The 23,768-nt window shown below is 49.0% G+C and overlaps 1 protein-coding gene across 1 annotated transcript in view; it reads left to right on the forward strand.

Annotated features, from left to right (window-relative positions):
- Positions 1-19,016: 19,016 nt before the first annotated feature.
- Positions 19,017-23,768, forward strand: part of LOC119958829 (calpain-1 catalytic subunit-like) — a 110,116-nt gene continuing 105,364 nt past the window's right edge. Inside the window, exon 1 of the mRNA XM_038787332.1 lies at positions 19,017-19,303. Within this exon, the coding sequence (XP_038643260.1) occupies positions 19,064-19,303 (240 nt within the window). The 5' untranslated portion in view covers positions 19,017-19,063. The remainder of the gene's footprint in view (positions 19,304-23,768) is intronic.

Genomic DNA, 23,768 nt, shown 5'->3' on the forward strand with positions numbered 1-23,768 from the left:
TCGGATCTGGCAGTAAACTGTCCTGGCACTTTTCCCCAGAAGCAATCTCACTAATGAAAACCTTGCCTCGTCTGCAGTCCGTGCAAATGGGGTTGCCAATCATCCGGGGTCAGGGAGCCGTGTCTTTTGCGCTCCGCAGCAGGCCGGGGGTGGGGGGGGGGAGGGCTGACCCTGGCCCCCAACCTCGACCCTCCCCGCTTCCCTGTCGGTCACCCCGATCCCCCTCCACTCCCTGGCCGATCGAAAACCGTTGTCAGCCGAGCCTGGAGGCTCTGAGGTCTTCCTCTTCGAACCTCTTTGAAACATCCGCCACTGGCCCTTTTGGCCAGCCCGCTGGGAGGCGGGCGGCACGGGGGGCCTTGGCAGATGTGCCGCACCCTGTCTGCCTCCGTGAGACCCCCCCGCACTCTTCGCTGGTAAGGGGCGCGTCGTTGGCGGCGACCAACACCGTGCGTGCTGAACGGGAGTCGCTGTTTCTCGATCGCCGCCTTCGGAGTAGCGGGCGGACGACGCCCTGTGGAACGGGCATCGTCAAGAATCAAGAGACAGGGAGCCCGGGATCGGACGGGCAGTATCCGGGCATGAGGCCGCACCCGAGGCCGACCTGGCTATTCGGCTGGGTGAGCCGGCGCGGCGGGCGGGAACTTCTGCTGCCTCCTGGAAAATGCCGGACTGCCGACGCACGGAGGGAACTTTCGGACTTGCGAAAGCCGAGCCTTCCTTTTTTCAATTTGCACGAAGTTTCTCACTGCCGCGACCCGTGTGCTGGATGCAAACGCAATCGGTCGCTCGCTACCCGTTGTCCCTGAGATGGGACAACGCGGCGCCCATGTTGTACGGTGAGGCATCGCACATGACTACCAGGGGTTTGGCGAGATCGCAGTGCGTAGACAGGCCGGATGAAGTCAATTGCTTTTTTTCACCTGCGTAAACACCCCTTCCTGTGGTGCTACCCACGCCCATGGCTGTTTTTCCTTAGCCAGACGCACGGGGGGGGGGGGGGGGGGTGCCAGGCTACGGATGACTAATTCACCCGCAACGAGCCCAGCTGGGTTGTGTTCTCCGGCGTGGGGGCCTGTTGAATCGCTCGTACCTTCTCTTCTGGGGATGTAGTCCATCCCAATCCATGCGGTGCCCCAAGTAAATGACCTCCCCGGCGGGGAAAACGCACTCCTCTGTCTAGACGCGGACCGCCCGACGCTGAAAAGGGGCGAGCGCAAAGCCCCAGTTACCCAAGTGTTTCTGCTCCGTCATCCGAATAAACCGCCACACGTGGCAGATGCCCAGAATATGTTTCATGTCGCACTTGAAAATGGCGCAGGACGGCGACACAATCCCGTGCATCCGTAAAGGCTCCTGTGGGCATTTCTGGTCACACGCAGGGTCCGATTCCTGTTGAAGATATGCACGATTCAGATCGAGCTTCGGAAATGAAGTCGAACAGTTTTTGCCCCGTTTGAGGACGGGCACTACTGGTGCTGCCCAATCGGCCAACTTCACCGGTCGAATGATCCCGAGGCCCTCTAGCCGGCTGAACTCTGCCTCGGCCTACGCCAGTAGGGGATCGGGCGGACCTGGTAATATTTCGGCTGCGCTTCAGGATTAGCCTGGGTCATGGTGGTCCCTGCTGTGGACCCCCCCCCCCCCTCCCCCCCCCCTCTACGGCTTCGGGGGGGGGGGGGACGTATCTTGCCGCGCTAACTCGGCCCCTCGATCCATGGACCTGGCCTCGGCGATGTTCGCCCCAAGGCAGGGGCTCGGGGGTTCCTAATCTGGGGGAGCGGGGTGTCAAACAGTGGGAGGGGGCATATCCCACACTGTTCACTTCCATCCCATGGAATTCCTTCTGCTCCCTTTCCCAAAAAGAGAAATTTCTACGGACTTTTATCATGACCGGTACAGGCTTGGAGGGCCGAAGGGCCTGTTCCTGTGCTGTATTGTTCTTTGTTCTTTAGGGTTTTGGTCAAGGGTGATACCTTGACCAGTACAGGCTTGGAGGGCCGAAGGGCCTGTTCCTGTGCTGTATTGTTCTTTGTTCTTTAGGGTTTTGGTCAAGGGTGATACCTTGACCAGTACAGGCTTGGAGGGCCGAAGGGCCTGTTCCTGTGCTGTACTATTCTTTGTTCTTCAGGTCCAACAATAGATCGGCCAGTAACCCTTCGTCAGGTCGCCATATTGTTCCCGCCACAAATCAACCGACCCTGGAGCATCTCGGGAAAGGGAAGGCTCAAAATCCCCGAACCCAGCTGGTTTCCTCAAACGCTTCGGCGGCAGGCATCCCTGGGGGGTCCTCTCAGCCGTCTTAAACCGGCAACGTTCCACGTTGAGAGGAGGGCTTGGAGGATCATGATGGTTCGCCGTTAGTGCAGCCAGCCGTTCAAAGGCCTCGGAGTCCGGGGCTGCGGGGTACGTGAGGCCTTCTAATCACGCTGAAGATGGGGGCTCCACAGGCAGTCAAGAGAATTACCGCCTGCCGCTCGTCAGCAGCTGTAGCGCGAGCCCTGAAAAAGTCGCGCATTCGCTCTGTGTATTGCGTCCAATCCCCCACCCTGGCGTCGAACACATCCATTCTTCCAAACGCCGGCGGCATTTTGAATTTAGCCCGAACCTTATTCCGGTGTTGCGATCGGAGATGACCGTTTTAACGGGCCAGGGTTTAGAGAATTCCAAAGCGTTCATCTGACCCATAACTTTAAATAGACTGTAGTCACGGGGAGCACAGGGCCCACTTTACAGGTGTGGCTCAGCAAAGAGCTAAACTATGGTTAAAGAAAAACAATGTTTATTCTATGAATCCAGTTAATGTCTTTTAAACGCACACAGTAAACATCTTAGCAACTGCCAACACAGAATACTCCCCCGCCAAAGAATACGGTACTCTGTAAGTAACCCTTAATCTTTCCTGACAACATCCATGAGACAAAAGACCCTTTTTACAGAAAGACAACAGGTTTAAATTCTCGACTGAGAGCGGTTATCACTTTTAGATTAGCTGTATTAGGTCAGACAGAGAGAGATTAGAATTACACCTTGTTTCTCTGGAGGCAGCTCCCAATCTGCAAAAGAAAACCAAACACACCCTGTAGCTGACAGCCCAAAGCGAAAGTAAAGCAGACAGACAGCCCAGCTCCACCCACACTCCGACATCACTGCAGCTTTTTGATAAACACCCATTTCTTAAAGGTACACCCACTACGGCTATTTGATAAACACCCATTTCTTAAAGGTACTCTCACATGACACCGTCTTCCGATGGTTTTCTCCTCGTCGCCAATTTAAGCGGCCACAGAAGAGTCCAAAACGCGTAAAGACACTTCTTTTGTACGATGCAAACTCCGTACACCGCACGCACCAGGTCCCAGCTGGGGCTACTAAAGATCGGCACCGGCCTGGGCCGGCTTTTAAGACACATTTACTCCGCTGATAGGCCCCTCCCCACACCTCACCTTCCCGGGGAAGCTCGTGTTTTGCGAGGCACAAGGGAGGCGAATTGGTCTGGCCCCGTAGATCTGGTGTGGGTTATAACTGAGAGAATCCCATCGACCTATAACCTTCCAAGAGGGGAACTACGTCCTGATTGCCACATTAAACAGCAGGCCCGTTATCTGTAAACCATGGAGATGGTTGACAGCTTCAAATTCCTCGGGGTGCACATCACCAACAATCTGTCCTGGTCCACTCACGTCGACGCTATCACCAAGAAAGCACAACAGGGCCTAGACTTCCTCAGGAAACTAAGGAAATTCGGCATGTCCACATTAACCCTTACCAACTTTTACAGATGCCCCATAGAAAGCATCCTATCGGGCTGCATCGCAGCCTGGGTATGGCAACTGCTCGGCCCAGGACCGCAAGGAACTTCAGAGAGTCGGGAACACAGCCCAGTCCATCACACGAACCTGCCTCCCATCCATTGACTCCATCTACACCTCCCGCTGCCTGGGGAAAGCGGGCAGCATAATCAAAGACCCCATCCCACCCGGCTTACTCACTCTTCCAACTTCTTCCATCGGGCAGGAGATACAGAAGTCTGAGAACACGCACAAACAGACTCAAAAACAGCTTCTTCCGCTGTTACCAGACTCCTAAACGACCCTCTTATGGACTGACCTCATTAACACTACACCCCTGTATGCTTCACCCGATGCTGGTGTTTATGTATTTACATTGTGTACCTTGTGTTGCCCTATTATGTATTTTCCTTTTATTTTATTTTCTTTTCATGCACTTAATGATCTTTTTATAATCATAATCTTTAGTGCCACAAGTCGGCTGACATTAACGCTGCAATGGCGTTGCTGTGAAAATCCCCTCGTCGCCACATTCCGGCGCCTGTTCGGGTCACAGAGGGAGAATTCAGAATGTCCGATTCACCCAACACGCACGTCTTTCGGGGGCAGCACGGTGGCACAGTGGGTTAGCCCTGCTGCCTCACGGCGCCGAGGTCCCAGGTTCGATCCCTGGGTCACCGTCCGTGTGGAGTTTGCACATTCTCCCCGTGTCTGCGTGGGTTTCGCCCCCACAACCCAAAGATGTGCAGGGTAGGTGGATTGGCCACGCTAAATTGCCCCTTAATTGGGGAAAAATGAATTGGGTACTCTAAATTTATTTTTTTTTAAAAAGGCACGTCTTTCGGGAGTTGTGGGAGGAAACCGGAGCACCCGGAGGAAACCCCACGCAGACACGGGGGGGGGGGAGAACGTGCAGACTCCGCGCAGACAAGCTCGGGAATCGAACCTGGGACCCTGGCGCTGTGAAGCCACAGTGCTAACCACCGTGCCGCCCCGTCAGTTTGAGCTGCTGGCAGAAAAATACTTTTCACTGTACCGCGGTACACGTGACAATAAACAAATCTAGTCTCTCCCACAGGGGGAATCCCAGAATGCACTAGATCAAGCCCCCCCCCCCCCCCCACCCCCCACCCGCCCCTCAAGATCGTTAACGTTTCAATCCGATCCCCTCTCGTTCTCCGACTGGAATTTTCTCCTGTTTGGTTGTGCGTTTACTGCGAGGGTTATTCGGCGCCCTGTGTAAACAGGCCGCACGTCCTGCCCTGCACTCCACAATGATCGCTGTCACTGCAGGCGGGGCACGACGGGCGGACTGAGAGGAGGTTTCCTAATCAGGCGGAGCGCCCTGTGCCTCTTTGCCACCTGACGCAACCTGCATTGCGACGGCACCCACCGCAGAAGAGGATGAGGAGTTGCTCAAGGCTATTCAACCGGGAGCATTGCGCAACGTTAGAACCTCAACTCTTGCTGCTTCGGTGACTGGGCCGCACAGACGTCATTTTGGGACGGCCCCTTTCGTCGGATATTCCCCCCCCCCCCCGCTTCAGTCGTTGCCTGGCAACAGGTCACTTTGACCGCATTCAGCAGTAAGGTCGGTCTTGCAGCGCTGTGTTAAGGTGGCGCCTGAGGGCTATTCGGCTGGATGGCCGAGTGCTGGGGGAGGCGGGGAGAAGTGGCTTTTGCCGGCTGCCTCAACAGTGACTCTGTACAGTTACACAGTGAGTGATCCTCACCCTGCTGAATAAACAGTGACTCTGTACAGTTACACAGTGAGTGATCCTCACCCTGCTGAATAAACAGTGACTCTGTACAGTTACACAGTGAGTGATCCTCACCCTGCTGAATAAACAGTGACTCTGTACAGTTACACAGTGAGTGATCCTCACCCTGCTGAATAAACAGTGACTCTGTACAGTTACACAGTGAGCGATCCTCACCCTGCTGAATAAACAGTGACTCTGTACAGTTACACAGTGAGTGACCCTCACCCTGAATAAACAGTGACTCTGTACAGTTACACAGTGAGTGACCCTCACCCTGCTGAATAAACAGTGACTCTGTACAGTTACCCAGTGAGTGACCCTCACCCTGCTGAATAAACAGTGACTCTGTACAGTTACACAGTGAGTGATCCTCACCCTGAATAAACAGTGACTCTGTACAGTTACACAGTGAGTGATCCTCACCCTGCTGAATAAACAGTGACTCTGTACAGTTACACAGTGAGTGATCCTCACCCTGCTGAATAAACAGTGACTCTGTACAGTTACACAGTGAGTGATCCTCACCCTGCTGAATAAACAGTGACTCTGTACAGTTACACAGTGAGCGATCCTCACCCTGCTGAATAAACAGTGACTCTGTACAGTTACACAGTGAGTGACCCTCCCCCTGCTGAATAAACAGTGACTCTGTACAGTTACACAGTGAGCGATCCTCACCCTGCTGAATAAACAGTGACTCTGTACAGTTACACAGTGAGTGACCCTCACCCTGCTGAATAAACAGTGACTCTGTACAGTTACACAGTGAGTGATCCTCACCCTGAATAAACAGTGACTCTGTACAGTTACACAGTGAGCGATCCTCACCCTGCTGAATAAACAGTGACTCTGTACAGTTACACAGTGAGTGATCCTCACCCTGCTGAATAAACAGTGACTCTGTACAGTTACACAGTGAGTGACCCTCACCCTGAATAAACAGTGACTCTGTACAGTTACACAGTGAGTGATCCTCACCCTGCTGAATAAACAGTGACTCTGTACAGTTACACAGTGAGTGATCCTCACCCTGCTGAATAAACAGTGACTCTGTACAGTTACACAGTGAGTGACCCTCACCCTGCTGAATAAACAGTGACTCTGTACAGTTACACAGTGAGTGATCCTCACCCTGCTGAATAAACAGTGACTCTGTACAGTTACACAGTGAGTGATCCTCACCCTGCTGAATAAACAGTGACTCTGTACAGTTACACAGTGAGTGATCCTCACCCTGAATAAACAGTGACTCTGTACAGTTACACAGTGAGTGATCCTCACCCTGCTGAATAAACACTGACTCTGTACAGTTACACAGTGACTGATCCTCACCCTGCTGAATAAACAGTGACTCTGTACAGTTACACAGTGAGTGATCCTCACCCTGCTGAATAAACAGTGACTCTGTACAGTTACACAGTGAGTGATCCTCACCCTGCTGAATAAACAGTGGCTCTGTACAGTTACACAGTGAGTGATCCTCACCCTGAATAAACAGTGACTCTGTACAGTTACACAGTGAGCGATCCTCACCCTGCTGAATAAACAGTGACTCTGTACAGTTACACAGTGAGTGATCCTCACCCTGCTGAATAAACAGTGACTGTACAGTTACACAGTGAGTGACCCACACCCTGAATAAACAGTGACTCTGTACAGTTACACAGTGAGTGATCCTCACCCTGCTGAATAAACAGTGGCTCTGTACAGTTACACAGTGAGCGATCCTCACCCTGCTGAATAAACAGTGACTCTGTACAGTTACACAGTGAGTGATCCTCACCCTGCTGAATAAACAGTGACTCTGTACAGTTACACAGTGAGTGATCCTCACCCTGCTGAATAAACAGTGACTCTGTACAGTTACACAGTGCGGGATCCTCACCCTGCTGAATAAACAGTGACTCTGTACAGTTACACAGTGAGTGATCCTCACCCTGCTGAATAAACAGTGACTCTGTACAGTTACACAGTGAGTTATCCTCACCCTGCTGAATAAACAGTGGCTCTGTACAGTTACACAGAGAGTGATCCTCACCCTGCTGAATAAACAGTGACTCTGTACAGTTACACAGTGAGTGATCCTCACCCTGCTGAATAAACAGTGACTCTGTACAGTTACACAGTGAGCGACCCTCACCCTGCTGAATAAACAGTGACTCTGTACAGTTACACAGTGAGAGATCCTCACCCTGCTGAATAAACAGTGACTCTGTGCAGTTACACAGTGAGTGATCCTCACCCTGAATAAACAGTGACTGTGTACAGTTACACAGTGAGTGATCCTCACCCTGCTGAATAAACAGTGACTCTGTACAGTTACACAGTGAGCGATCCTCACCCTGCTGAATAAACAGTGACTCTGTACAGTTACACAGTGAGTGATCCTCACCCTGCTGAATAAACAGTGACTCTGTACAGTTACACAGTGAGTGATCCTCACCCTGCTGAATAAACAGTGACTCTATACAGTTACACAGTGAGTGATCCTCACCCTGCTGAATAAACAGTGACTCTGTACAGTTACACAGTGAGTGATCCTCACCCTGCTGAATAAACAGTGACTCTGTACAGTTACACAGTGAGTGATCCTCACCCTGCTGAATAAACAGTGACTCTGTACAGTTACACAGTGAGTGATCCTCACCCTGAATAAACAGTGACTCTGTACAGTTACACAGTGAGTGATCCTCACCCTGAATAAACAGTGACTCTGTACAGTTACACAGTGAGTGATCCTCACCCTGCTGAATAAACAGTGACTCTGTACAGTTACACAGTGAGTGATCCTCACCCTGCTGAATAAACAGTGACTCTGTACAGTTACAGTGAGTGACCCTCACCCTGCTGAATAAACAGTGACTCTGTAGAGTTACACAGTGAGTGATCCTCACCCTGCTGAATAAACAGTGACTCTGTACAGTTACACAGTGAGCGATCCTCACCCTGCTGAATAAACAGTGACTCTGTACAGTTACACAGTGAGCGATCCTCACCCTGCTGAATAAACAGTGACTCTGTACAGTTACACAGTGAGTGACTCTCACCCTGCTGAATAAACAGTGACTCTGTACAGTTACACAGTGAGTGACCCTCACCCTGCTGAATAAACAGTGACTCTCTACAGTTACACAGTGAGTGATCCTCACCCTGCTGAATAAACAGTGACTGTACAGTTACACAGTGAGTGATCCTCACCCTGCTGAATAAACAGTGACTCTGTACAGTTACACAGTGAGTGATCCTCACCCTGCTGAATAAACAGTGACTCTGTACAGTTACACAGTGAGTGATCCTCACCCTGCTGAATAAACAGTGACTCTGTACAGTTACACAGTGAGTGACTCTCACCCTGCTGAATAAACAGTGACTCTGTACAGTTACACAGTGAGTGACCCTCACCCTGCTGAATAAACAGTGACTCTCTACAGTTACACAGTGAGTGATCCTCACCCTGCTGAATAAACAGTGACTGTACAGTTACACAGTGAGTGATCCTCACCCTGCTGAATAAAGTGTCTCTGTAAAGTTACACAGTGAGTGATCCTCACCCTGAATAAACAGTGACTCTGTACAGTTACACAGTGAGCGATCCTCACCCTGCTGAATAAACAGTGACTCTGTACAGTTACACAGTGAGTGATCCTCACCCTGCTGAATAAACAGTGACTCTCTACAGTTACACAGTGAGTGATCCTCACCCTGCTGAATAAACAGTGAGTCTGTACAGTTACACAGTGAGTGACCCTCACTCTGCTGAATAAACAGTGACTCTGTACAGTTACACGGTGAGTGATCCTCACCCTACTGAATAAACAGTGCCTCTGCACAGTTACACAGTGAGTGATCCTCACCCTGAATAAACAGTGACTCTGTACAGTTACACAGTGAGTGATCCTCACCCTGCTGAATAAACAGTGACTCTGTACAGTTACACAGTGAGTGATCCTCACCCTGCTGAATAAACAGTGCCTCTGCACAGTTACACAGTGAGTGATCCTCACCCTGAATAAACAGTGACTCTGTACAGTTACACAGTGAGTGATCCTCACCCTGCTGAATAAACAGTGACTCTGTACAGTTACCCAGTGAGTGATCCTCACCCTGCTGAATAAACAGTGACTCTGTACAGTTACACAGTGAGTGATCCTCACCCTGCTGAATAAACAGTGACTCTGTACAGTTACACAGTGAGTGATCCTCACCCTGCTGAATAAACAGTGACTCTGTACAGTTACACAGTGAGCGACCCTCACCCTGCTGAATAAACAGTGACTCTGTACAGTTACACAGTGAGTGATCCTCACCCTGCTGAATAAACAGTGACTCTGTGCAGTTACACAGTGAGTGATCCTCACCCTGAATAAACAGTGACTGTGTACAGTTACACAGTGAGTGATCCTCACCCTGCTGAATAAACAGTGACTCTGTACAGTTACACAGTGAGCGATCCTCACCCTGCTGAATAAACAGTGACTCTGTACAGTTACACAGTGAGTGATCCTCACCCTGCTGAATAAACAGTGACTCTGTACAGTTACACAGTGAGTGATCCTCACCCTGCTGAATAAACAGTGACTCTATACAGTTACACAGTGAGTGATCCTCACCCTGCTGAATAAACAGTGACTCTGTACAGTTACACAGTGAGTGATCCTCACCCTGCTGAATAAACAGTGACTCTGTACAGTTACACAGTGAGTGATCCTCACCCTGAATAAACAGTGACTCTGTACAGTTACACAGTGAGTGATCCTCACCCTGAATAAACAGTGACTCTGTACAGTTACACAGTGAGTGATCCTCACCCTGCTGAATAAACAGTGACTCTGTACAGTTACACAGTGAGTGATCCTCACCCTGCTGAATAAACAGTGACTCTGTACAGTTACAGTGAGTGACCCTCACCCTGCTGAATAAACAGTGACTCTGTAGAGTTACACAGTGAGTGATCCTCACCCTGCTGAATAAACAGTGACTCTGTACAGTTACACAGTGAGTGATCCTCACCCTGCTGAATAAACAGTGACTCTGTAGAGTTACACAGTGAGTGATCCTCACCCTGCTGAATAAACAGTGACTCTGTACAGTTACACAGTGAGTGATCCTCACCCTGCTGAATAAACAGTCACTCTGTACAGTTACACAGTGAGTGACCCTCACCCTGAATAAACAGTGACTCTGTACAGTTACACAGTGAGTGATCCTCACCCTGCTGAATAAACAGTGACTCTGTACAGTTACACAGTGAGTGATCCTCACCCTGCTGAATAAACAGTGACTCTGTACAGTTACACAGTGAGTGATCCTCACCCTGCTGAATAAACAGTGACTCTGTACAGTTACACAGTGAGTGATCCTCACCCTGAATAAACAGTGACTCTGTACAGTTACACAGTGAGTGATCCTCACCCTGCTGAATAAACAGTGACTCTGTACAGTTACACAGTGAGTGATCTTCACCCTGCTGAATAAACAGTGACTCTGTACAGTTACAGTGAGTGATCCTCACCCTGCTGAATAAACAGTGACTCTGTACAGTTACACAGTGAGTGATCCTCACCCTGCTGAATAAACAGTGTCTCTGTACAGTTACACAGTGAGTGATCCTCACCCTGCTGAATAAACAGTGACTCTGTACAGTTACACAGTGAGTGATCCTCACCCTGCTGAATAAACAGTGACTCTATACAGTTACACAGTGAGTGATCCTCACCCTGCTGAATAAACAGTGACTCTGTACAGTTACACAGTGAGTGATCCTCACCCTGCTGAATAAACAGTGACTCTGTACAGTTACACAGTGAGTGATCCTCACCCTGCTGAATAAACAGTGACTCTGTACAGTTACACAGTGAGTGATCCTCACCCTGAATAAACAGTGACTCTGTACAGTTACACAGTGAGTGATCCTCACCCTGAATAAACAGTGACTCTGTACAGTTACACAGTGAGTGATCCTCACCCTGCTGAATAAACAGTGACTCTGTACAGTTACACAGTGAGTGATCCTCACCCTGCTGAATAAACAGTGACTCTGTACAGTTACAGTGAGTGACCCTCACCCTGCTGAATAAACAGTGACTCTGTAGAGTTACACAGTGAGTGATCCTCACCCTGCTGAATAAACAGTGACTCTGTACAGTTACACAGTGAGTGATCCTCACCCTGCTGAATAAACAGTCACTCTGTACAGTTACACAGTGAGTGACCCTCACCCTGAATAAACAGTGACTCTGTACAGTTACACAGTGAGTGATCCTCACCCTGCTGAATAAACAGTGACTCTGTACAGTTACACAGTGAGTGATCCTCACCCTGCTGAATAAACAGTGACTCTGTACAGTTACACAGTGAGTGATCCTCACCCTGCTGAATAAACAGTGACTCTGTACAGTTACACAGTGAGTGATCCTCACCCTGCTGAATAAACAGTGACTCTGTACAGTTACACAGTGAGTGACTCTCACCCTGCTGAATAAACAGTGACTCTGTACAGTTACACAGTGAGTGACTCTCACCCTGCTGAATAAACAGTGACTCTGTACAGTTACACAGTGAGTGATCCTCACCCTGAATAAACAGTGACTCTGTACAGTTACACAGTGAGTGATCCTCACCCTGCTGAATAAACAGTGACACTGTACAGTTACACAGTGAGTGATCCTCACCCTGCTGAATAAACAGTGACTCTGTACAGTTACACAGTGAGTGACCCTCACCCTGCTGAATAAACAGTGACTCTCTACAGTTACACAGTGAGTGATCCTCACCCTGCTGAATAAACAGTGACTGTACAGTTACACAGTGAGTGATCCTCACCCTGCTGAATAAACAGTGTCTCTGTAAAGTTACACAGTGAGTGATCCTCACCCTGAATAAACAGTGTCTCTGTACAGTTACACAGTGAGCGATCCTCACCCTGCTGAATAAACAGTGACTCTGTACAGTTACACAGTGAGTGACCCTCACCCTGCTGAATAAACAGTGACTCTGTACAGTTACACAGTGAGTGATCCTCACCCTGCTGAATAAACAGTGACTCTGTACAGTTACACAGTGAGTGATCCTCACCCTGCTGAATAAACAGTGACTCTGTACAGTTACACAGAGAGTGACCCTCACCCCGCTGAATAAACAGTGGCTCTGTACAGTTACACAGTGAGTGATCCTCACCCTGCTGAATAAACAGTGAGTCTGTACAGTTACACAGTGAGTGACCCTCACTCTGCTGAATAAACAGTGACTCTGTACAGTTACACGGTGAGTGATCCTCACCCTACTGAATAAACAGTGCCTCTGCACAGTTACACAGTGAGTGATCCTCACCCTGAATAAACAGTGACTCTGTACAGTTACACAGTGAGTGATCCTCACCCTGCTGAATAAACAGTGACTCTGTACAGTTACACAGTGAGTGATCCTCACCCTACTGAATAAACAGTGCCTCTGCACAGTTACACAGTGAGTGATCCTCACCCTGAATAAACAGTGACTCTGTACAGTTACACAGTGAGTGATCCTCACCCTGCTGAATAAACAGTGACTCTGTACAGTTACAGTGAGTGACCCTCACCCTGCTGAATAAACAGTGACTCTGTAGAGTTACACAGTGAGTGATCCTCACCCTGAATAAACAGTGACTCTGTACAGTTACACAGTGAGTGATCCTCACCCTGCTGAATAAACAGTGACTCTGTACAGTTACCCAGTGAGTGATCCTCACCCTGCTGAATAAACAGTGACTCTGTACAGTTACACAGTGAGTGATCCTCACCCTGCTGAATAAACAGTGACTCTGTACAGTTACACAGTGAGTGATCCTCACCCTGCTGAATAAACAGTGACTCTGTACAGTTACACAGTGAGTGATCCTCACCCTGCTGAATAAACAGTGACTCTGTACAGTTACACAGTGAGTGATCCTCACCCTGCTGAATAAACAGTGACTCTGTTCAGTTACACAGTGAGTGATCCTCACCCTGCTGAATAAACAGTGACTCTGTACAGTTACACAGTGAGTGATCCTCACCCTGCTGAATAAACAGTGACTCTGTACAGTTACACAGTGAGTGATCCTCACCCTGCTGAATAAACAGTGACTCTGTACAGTTACACAGTGAGCGACCCTCACCCTGCTGAATAAACAGTGACTCTGTACAGTTACACAGTGAGAGATCCTCACCCTGCTGAATAAACAGTGACTCTGTGCAGTTACACAGTGAGTGATCCTCACCCTGAATAAACAGTGACTGTGTACAGTTACACAGTGAGTGATCCTCACCCTGCTGAATAAACAGTGACTCTGTACAGTTACACAGTGAGCGATCCTCACCCTGCTGAATAAACAGTGACTCTGTACAGTTACACAGTGAGTGATCCTCACCCTGCTGAATAAACAGTGACTCTGTACAGTTACACAGTGAGTGATCCTCACCCTGCTGAATAAACAGTGACTCTATACAGTTACACAGTGAGTGATCCTCACCCTGCTGAATAAACAGTGACTCTGTACAGTTACACAGTGAGTGATCCTCACCCTGCTGAATAAACAGTGACTCTGTACAGTTACACAGTGAGTGATCCTCACCCTGCTGAATAAACAGTGACTCTGTACAGTTACACAGTGAGTGATCCTCACCCTGAATAAACAGTGACTCTGTACAGTTACACAGTGAGTGATCCTCACCCTGAATAAACAGTGACTCTGTACAGTTACACAGTGAGTGATCCTCACCCTGCTGAATAAACAGTGACTCTGTACAGTTACACAGTGAGTGATCCTCACCCTGCTGAATAAACAGTGACTCTGTACAGTTACAGTGAGTGACCCTCACCCTGCTGAATAAACAGTGACTCTGTAGAGTTACACAGTGAGTGATCCTCACCCTGCTGAATAAACAGTGACTCTGTACAGTTACACAGTGAGTGATCCTCACCCTGCTGAATAAACAGTGACTCTGTAGAGTTACACAGTGAGTGATCCTCACCCTGCTGAATAAACAGTGACTCTGTACAGTTACACAGTGAGTGATCCTCACCCTGCTGAATAAACAGTCACTCTGTACAGTTACACAGTGAGTGACCCTCACCCTGAATAAACAGTGACTCTGTACAGTTACACAGTGAGTGATCCTCACCCTGCTGAATAAACAGTGACTCTGTACAGTTACACAGTGAGTGATCCTCACCCTGCTGAATAAACAGTGACTCTGTACAGTTACACAGTGAGTGATCCTCACCCTGCTGAATAAACAGTGACTCTGTACAGTTACACAGTGAGTGATCCTCACCCTGAATAAACAGTGACTCTGTACAGTTACACAGTGAGTGATCCTCACCCTGCTGAATAAACAGTGACTCTGTACAGTTACACAGTGAGTGATCTTCACCCTGCTGAATAAACAGTGACTCTGTACAGTTACAGTGAGTGACCCTCACCCTGCTGAATAAACAGTGACTCTGTACAGTTACACAGTGAGTGATCCTCACCCTGCTGAATAAACAGTGTCTCTGTACAGTTACACAGTGAGTGATCCTCACCCTGCTGAATAAACAGTGACTCTGTACAGTTACACAGTGAGTGATCCTCACCCTGCTGAATAAACAGTGACTCTATACAGTTACACAGTGAGTGATCCTCACCCTGCTGAATAAACAGTGACTCTGTACAGTTACACAGTGAGTGATCCTCACCCTGCTGAATAAACAGTGACTCTGTACAGTTACACAGTGAGTGATCCTCACCCTGCTGAATAAACAGTGACTCTGTACAGTTACACAGTGAGTGATCCTCACCCTGAATAAACAGTGACTCTGTACAGTTACACAGTGAGTGATCCTCACCCTGAATAAACAGTGACTCTGTACAGTTACACAGTGAGTGATCCTCACCCTGCTGAATAAACAGTGACTCTGTACAGTTACACAGTGAGTGATCCTCACCCTGCTGAATAAACAGTGACTCTGTACAGTTACAGTGAGTGACCCTCACCCTGCTGAATAAACAGTGACTCTGTACAGTTACACAGTGAGTGATCCTCACCCTGCTGAATAAACAGTGACTCTGTACAGTTACACAGTGAGTGATCCTCACCCTGCTGAATAAACAGTCACTCTGTACAGTTACACAGTGAGTGACCCTCACCCTGAATAAACAGTGACTCTGTACAGTTACACAGTGAGTGATCCTCACCCTGCTGAATAAACAGTGACTCTGTACAGTTACACAGTGAGTGATCCTCACCCTGCTGAATAAACAGTGACTCTGTACAGTTACACAGTGAGTGATCCTCACCCTGCTGAATAAACAGTGACTCTGTACAGTTACACAGTGAGTGATCCTCACCCTGCTGAATAAACAGTGACTCTGTACAGTTACACAGTGAGTGACTCTCACCCTGCTGAATAAACAGTGACTCTGTACAGTTACACAGTGAGTGACTCTCACCCTGCTGAATAAACAGTGACTCTGTACAGTTACACAGTGAGTGATCCTCACCCTGAATAAACAGTGACTCTGTACAGTTACACAGTGAGTGATCCTCACCCTGCTGAATAAACAGTGACACTGTACAGTTACACAGTGAGTGATCCTCACCCTGCTGAATAAACAGTGACTCTGTACAGTTACACAGTGAGTGACCCTCACCCTGCTGAATAAACAGTGACTCTCTACAGTTACACAGTGAGTGATCCTCACCCTGCTGAATAAACAGTGACTGTACAGTTACACAGTGAGTGATCCTCACCCTGCTGAATAAACAGTGTCTCTGTAAAGTTACACAGTGAGTGATCCTCACCCTGAATAAACAGTGTCTCTGTACAGTTACACAGTGAGCGATCCTCACCCTGCTGAATAAACAGTGACTCTGTACAGTTACACAGTGAGTGATCCTCACCCTGCTGAATAAACAGTGAGTCTGTACAGTTACACAGTGAGTGACCCTCACTCTGCTGAATAAACAGTGACTCTGTACAGTTACACGGTGAGTGATCCTCACCCTACTGAATAAACAGTGCCTCTGCACAGTTACACAGTGAGTGATCCTCACCCTGAATAAACAGTGACTCTGTACAGTTACACAGTGAGTGATCCTCACCCTGCTGAATAAACAGTGACTCTGTACAGTTACACAGTGAGTGATCCTCACCCTACTGAATAAACAGTGCCTCTGCACAGTTACACAGTGAGTGATCCTCACCCTGAATAAACAGTGACTCTGTACAGTTACACAGTGAGTGATCCTCACCCTGCTGAATAAACAGTGACTCTGTACAGTTACAGTGAGTGACCCTCACCCTGCTGAATAAACAGTGACTCTGTAGAGTTACACAGTGAGTGATCCTCACCCTGAATAAACAGTGACTCTGTACAGTTACACAGTGAGTGATCCTCACCCTGCTGAATAAACAGTGACTCTGTACAGTTACCCAGTGAGTGATCCTCACCCTGCTGAATAAACAGTGACTCTGTACAGTTACACAGTGAGTGATCCTCACCCTGCTGAATAAACAGTGACTCTGTACAGTTACACAGTGAGTGATCCTCACCCTGCTGAATAAACAGTGACTCTGTACAGTTACACAGTGAGTGACCCTCACCCTGCTGAATAAACAGTGACTCTGTACAGTTACACAGTGAGTGATCCTCACCCTGAATAAACAGTGACTCTGTACAGTTACACAGTGAGTGATCCTCACCCTGCTGAATAAACAGTGACTCTGTACAGTTACACAGTGAGTGATCTTCACCCTGCTGAATAAACAGTGACTCTGTACAGTTACACAGTGAGTGATCCTCACCCTGCTGAATAAACAGTGACTCTGTACAGTTACACAGTGAGTGATCCTCACCCTGCTGAATAAACAGTGACTCTGTACAGTTACACAGTGAGTGATCCTCACCCTGCTGAATAAACAGTGACTCTGTACAGTTACACAGTGAGTGATCCTCACCCTGCTGAATAAACAGTGACTCAGTACAGTTACACAGTGAGTGATCCTCACCCTGCTGAATAAACACTGACTCTGTACAGTTACACAGTGAGTGATCCTCACCCTGAATAAACAGTGACTCTGTACAGGCGCCGGAATGTGGCGACTAGGGGCTTTTCACAGTAACTTCATTGAAGTTACAATAAGCGATTTTCTTTTTCAAATGGGCCATTTCACATTCTCCCCCATCGCGCTCCACTCCTCAGAGGTTTGCCCACTCTCTTAATCCACCCATGTCCCAGCGTAGCCTCCTTTACGTCCTCTTCACATCTTACTGTCCCACCTATCTTTGTGTTGTCAGCAACTTTAGGAACTGTACCCTAAATCCCTTCATCCACGTTGGGTCAGAGCCCCTCCCTCACGGAGCCTGGGACCCGGGTTCGATTCCCGGCTTGGGTCACTGACTGTGCGGAGTTTGCACGTTCTCCCCCCGTGTCTACGTGGCTTTCCTCCGGGTGCTCCGGTTTCCTCCCACAGTCCAAAGATGTGCGGGTCGGGTGGATTGGCCGTGCTAAATTGCCCCTTAGTGTCCAAAGATGTGCAGGTTAGGTGGATTGGCTGTGCTAAATTGTCCCTTAGTGCTCAAAGATGTGCAGGTTAGGTGGATTGGCCGTGCTAAATTGTCCCTTAGTGCTCAAAGATGTGCAGGTTAGGTGGATTGGCTGTGCTAAATTGTCCCTTAGTGCTCATAGATGTGCGGGTTAGGTGGATTGGCCGTGCTAAATTGCCCCTTAGTGTCCAAAGATGTGCAGGTTAGGTGGATTGCCCGTGCTAAATTGCCCCTTAGTGTTCAAAGATGTGCAGGTTGGGTTGATTGGCCGTGCTAAATTGCCCCTTAGTGTCCAAAGATGTGCAGGTTGGGTGGATTGCCCGTGCTAAATTGCCCCTTAGTGTTCAAAGATGTGCAGGTTGGGTGGACTGGCCGTGCTAAAGTGTCCCTTAGTGCCCAAAGATGTACAGGTTAGGTGGATTGGCCGTGCTAAATTGCCCCTTAGTGCCCAAAGATGTACAGGTTAGGTGGATTGGCCGTGCTAAATTGTCCCTTAGTGTTTAAGATGTGCAGGTTGGGTGGGAATACAGGGATAGGCCTGGGCCTTGGTCGGACGCTCTATCGGAGGGTCGGTACGTACCCAATGGGCCGATTGGCCCCCTGCTACACTGTATGGATTCCACGGCGTTCATCCAAGTCATTTATTTAAAAAGTAAAAAGTTGGCAGCCGTGGCACTGAAACCCTTGGCACTCTCGCCCCATTCTGCCAACCAGCCAAAGGACCGTTCCTGCCGACTGTCCCGTCGATGTTCGCTGTCTCGGACCCACCCCGCCACTGCCTTTGCGTAAATGTGGCGTGCGCCTGAACATGCGGCTCTCTGAGAGCTGATTAACGGGCATTTTGCGAAGTATCTGGGCCGCGTTCAGCGCGTCTCTTTCTCACTGGCTGTTCCACCCCATGTTTGTCTGTTTTAGGTGCGTCTGTTCTCTGATTGGTCGGCCCAGGGCGTGTGGTGGCAGTGATGTATTCTGGGGTGGCGGCTCGAGTCTACAAGCAAAGGCAGAAGCAGCTCGGGGCGGGCAACCACGATCAGGCCTTCAAGTACCTCGGGCAGGACTACGAGACGCTACGCGACGACTGCCTTGACCGAGGCGTTCAGTTTGTGGACCCCCACTTTCCCGTCGGGCCCTCCATCCTTGGGTTCAAGGAGCTGGGGCCCGGCACCTCAAAAACCTACGGCATCAGGTGGAAGAGGCCGAAGGTAAGTGTGAACTGGGCCCTGAGTGTGAACGGGGCCCTGAGTGTGAACGGGGCCCTGAGTGTGAACGGGGCCCTGAGTGTGAACGGGGCCCTGAGTGTGCGCAGGGTGCTGAGAGTGTGAACTGGGCCCTGAGTGTGAACAGGGCCCTGAGTGTGAACAGGGCCCTGAGTGTGAACAGGGCCCTGAGTGTGAACAGGGCACTGAGTGTGAACAGGGTACTGAGTGTGCGCAGGGCGCTGAGAGTGTGAACTGGGCCCCGAGTGTGAACTGGGCCCTGAGTGTGAACTGGGCCCTGAGTGTGCGCAGGGTGCTGAGAGTGTGAACTGGGCCCTGAGTGTGAACTGGGCCCTGAGTGTGAACTGGGCCCTGAGTGTGAACAGGCTACTGAGTGTGAACAGGCTACTGAGTGTGAACTGGGCCCTGAGTGTGAACTGGGCCCTGAGTGTGAACTGGGCCCTGAGTGTGAGCATGGCCCTGAGTGTGAACATGGCCCTGAGTGTGAACATGGCCCTGAGTGTGAACATGGCCCTGAGTGTGAACCGGGCCCTGAGTGTTAACCGGGCCCTGAGTGTGAACATGGCCCTGAGTGTGAACTGGGCCCTGAGTGTGAACATGGCCCTGAGTGTGAACATGGCCCTGAGTGTGAACATGGTCCTGAGTGTGAACTGGGCCCTGAGTGTGAACTGGGCCCTGAGTGTGAACATGGCCCTGAGTGTGAACATGGCCCTGAGTGTGAACATGGCCCTGAGTGTGAACTGGGCCCTGAGTGTGAACATGGCCCTGAGTGTGAACTGGGCCCTGAGTGTGAACGGGGCACTGAGTGTGAACGGGGCACTGAGTGTGAACGGGGCACTGAGTGTGTGAACTGGGCCCTGAGTGTGCGCAGGGCACTGAGTGTGAACAGGGCCCTGAGTGTGAACAGGGCCCTGAGTGTGAACTGGGCCCTGAGTGTGCGCAGGGCACTGAGAGTGTGAACTGGGCACTGAGTGTGAACGGGGCACTGAGAGTGTGAACTAGGCCCTGAGTGTGAACAGGGCACTGAGTGTGAGCAGGTGAGTGTGAGCAGGTGAGTGTGAGCAGGGCACTGAATGTGCCTCAGTGTCAAATTTAGTCAGGTATATAGATGTGTGATGTAATTTAGTCAGGTATATAGATGTGTGATGTAATTTAGTCAGGTATATAGATGTGTGATGTAGTTTAGTCAGGTATATAGATGTGTGATGTAATTTAGTCAGGTATATAGATGTGTGATGTAATTTAGTCAGGTATATAGATGTGTGATGTAATTTAGTCAGGTATATAGATGTGTGATGCTCCTTTAGACAGACTAAGTCACTGAAGGCTGTGAGAAAATGCAGTGGTCTGACAGAATTGTGGCAAAGTTCATTCCTGGGGCGTAGTTTAGGTCAGTTCTGAGATAGGTTTGAGCTCAGGGGCATTTATATTTGCAGAATCAATGGACACTACAAATGGCTGCCAGAGTGGGACTGATGGGCACTACAAATGGCTGCCAGAGTGGGACTGATGGACACTACAAATGGCTGCCAGTGTGGGACTGATGGGCACTACAAATGGCTGCCAGAGTGGGACTGATGGGCACTACAAATGGCTGCCAGAAAAGGACTGATGGACACTACAAATGGCTGCCAGAAAAGGACTGATGGACACTACAAATGGCTGCCAGTGTGCGATTGATGGGCACTACGAATGGCTGCCAGTGTGCGACTGATGGACACTACAAATGGCTGCCATAGTGGGACCGATGGACACTATGAATGACTGCTAGAGTGGGACTGATGGACAATATGATTGGCTGTCAGTGTGGAGACCCTACAAATGGATATCATTGTGAGATTGAGGGGCATTACAAATGGCTGCCGTTGTGAGACTGAGGGACACTACAAATGGCTGCCACTGTGAGACCGAGGGTCACTACAAATGGCTGCCATTGTGAGACTGAGGGACACTACAAATGGCTGCCATTGTGAGGCTGAGGGACACTACAAATGGCTGCCATTGTGAGACCGAGGGACACTACAAATGGCTGCCATTGTGAGGCTGAGGGACACTACAAATGGCTGCCATTGTGAGACTGAGGGACACTACAAATGGCTGCCACTGTGAGACCGAGGGTCACTACAAATGGCTGCCATTGTGAGACTGAGGGACACTACAAATGGCTGCCATTGTGAGACTGAGGGACATTACAAATGGCTGCCAAGGGGGTGCTTTTGCTAACACTGTTGGGGAGGTTTTAAACTAATGTGGCAGGGGGATGGGAACCAGATTAGGAAGTTAGAGGTCAGTAAAGAAGCAGCAACTAAAGCCAGTAAGGTACGAGACAATAAACTCAATGTGACTAAGGGGAAGAGTAGACAGGTAAGAGTTGATGAACGCAAAGGGACAGGTGGTCTGAGGTACATTTGTTTTAATGCGAGGAGTGTAGCAGGTAAGGCAGATGAATTTAGGGCTTGGATCAGTACCTGGGAATATGATGTTATTGGTATTACTGAGACTTGGTTGAGGGAAGGGCAGGACTGGCAACTGAATATCCCAGGGTATAGATGCTTCAGGAGGGATAGAGAGGGAGGTAGAAGGGGTGGAGGAGTTGCATTACTCGTCAGAGATGATATCACAGCTGTGATTAAGGAGGGCACGATGGAGGATTTGAGCACTGAGGCAATATGGGTGGAGCTGAGAAATAGGAAGGGTGCAGTAACATTGTTGGGACTTTACTACAGGCCTCCCAAAAGCAAGCATGAAGTAGAGGTACAAATATGCAGACAGATTATAGAACAATGTAGGAGCAATAGGGTGGTTGTGATGGGAGATTTTAACTTCCCCAATCTTGAATGGGATTCGTGTAGTGTTAGAGGCATAGATGGAGCAGAGTTTGTAAGGAGCATCCAGGAGAGTTTTTTAGAGCAGTATGTAAATAGTCCAACTCGGGAAGGGGCCATACTGGACCTGGTATTGGGGAATGATCCCGGCCAGGTGCTTGATGTTTCAGTCGGTGATTACTTTGGGAATAGCGATCACAATTCCGTAAGTTTTAGAATACTCATGGACAAGGACAAGAGTGGTCCTAAAGGAAGAGTGCTAAATTGGGGAAAGGCAGAGTATAACAAAATTCGGCAGGAGCTAGGGAATGTGGATTGGGAGCAGCTGTTTAAGGGTAAATCCACATTTGAAATATGGGAGTCTTTTAAGGAAAGGTTGATTAGAGTGCAAGACAGACATGTTCCTGTGAAAATGAAAGATAGAAATGGCAAGATTAGGGAACCATGGATGACGGGTGGAATTGTGAGACTAGCTAAGATGAAAAAGGAAGCATACATAGGATCGAGGCAACTCAAAACTGATGAAGCTTTGGAGTAATATCGGGAAAGTAGGACGAATCTCAAACGCACAATGAAGAGGGCTAAAAGGGGTCATGAAATATCTTTGGCTAACAGGGTTAAGGAAAATCCCAAAGCCTTTTATTCGTATGTAAGGAGCAAGAGGGTAACTAGAGAAAGGATTGGCCCACTCAAAGACAAAAGAGGGAATTTATGCGTGGACTCAGAGGAAATGGGTGAGATTCTTAATCAGTACTTTGCATCGGTATTCACAAAGGAGAGGGACAAGACGGATGTTGAGACTAGGGATGGATGTTTTAATACTTTAGGTCAAGTTGTCATACGGAAGGGGGAAGTTTTGGGTATTCTAAAAGACATTAAGGTGGACAAGTCCCCAGGACCGGATGGGATCTATCCCGGGTTACTGAGGGAAGCGAGGGTCGAAATAGCTGGGGCCTTAACAGATATCTTTGCAGCATCCTTGAGCACGGGTGAGGTCCCGGAGGACTGGAGAATTGCTAATGTTGTCCCTTTGTTTAAGAAGGGTAGCAGGGATAATCCAGGGAATTATAGACCTGTGAGCTTGACGTCAGTGGTAGGCAAACTGTTGGAGAAGATACTGAGGGATAGGATCTATTCACATCTGGAAGAAAATAGACTTATCAGTGATAGGCAGCATGGTTTTATGCAGGGAATGTCATGTCTTACAAACCTAATAGAATTCTTTGAGGAAGTGACAAAGTTAATTGATGAGGGAAGGGCTGTAGATGTTGTATACATGGACTTTAGTCAGGCGTTTGATAAGGTTTCCCATGGCAGGTTGATGGAAAAAGTGAAGTCGTATGGGGTTCAGGGTGTACTAGCAGGATGGATAAAGAATTGGCTGGGCAACAGGAGACAGAGAGTAGTGGTGGAAGGGAGTGTCTCAAAATGGAGAAGGGTGACTAATGGTGTTCCACAGGGATCCGTGCTCGGACCACTGTTGTTTGTGATATACATAAATGACCTGGAGGAAGGTATAGGTGGTCTGATTAGCAAGTTTGCAGATGATACAAAGATTGGTGGAGCTGCAGATGGCAAGGAGGACTGTCAGAGAATACAGCAAAATATAGATAGATTGGAGAGTT

Source organism: Scyliorhinus canicula, chromosome 31, assembly GCF_902713615.1.
Source record: "Scyliorhinus canicula chromosome 31, sScyCan1.1, whole genome shotgun sequence".
NCBI lineage: Eukaryota > Metazoa > Chordata > Chondrichthyes > Carcharhiniformes > Scyliorhinidae > Scyliorhinus > Scyliorhinus canicula.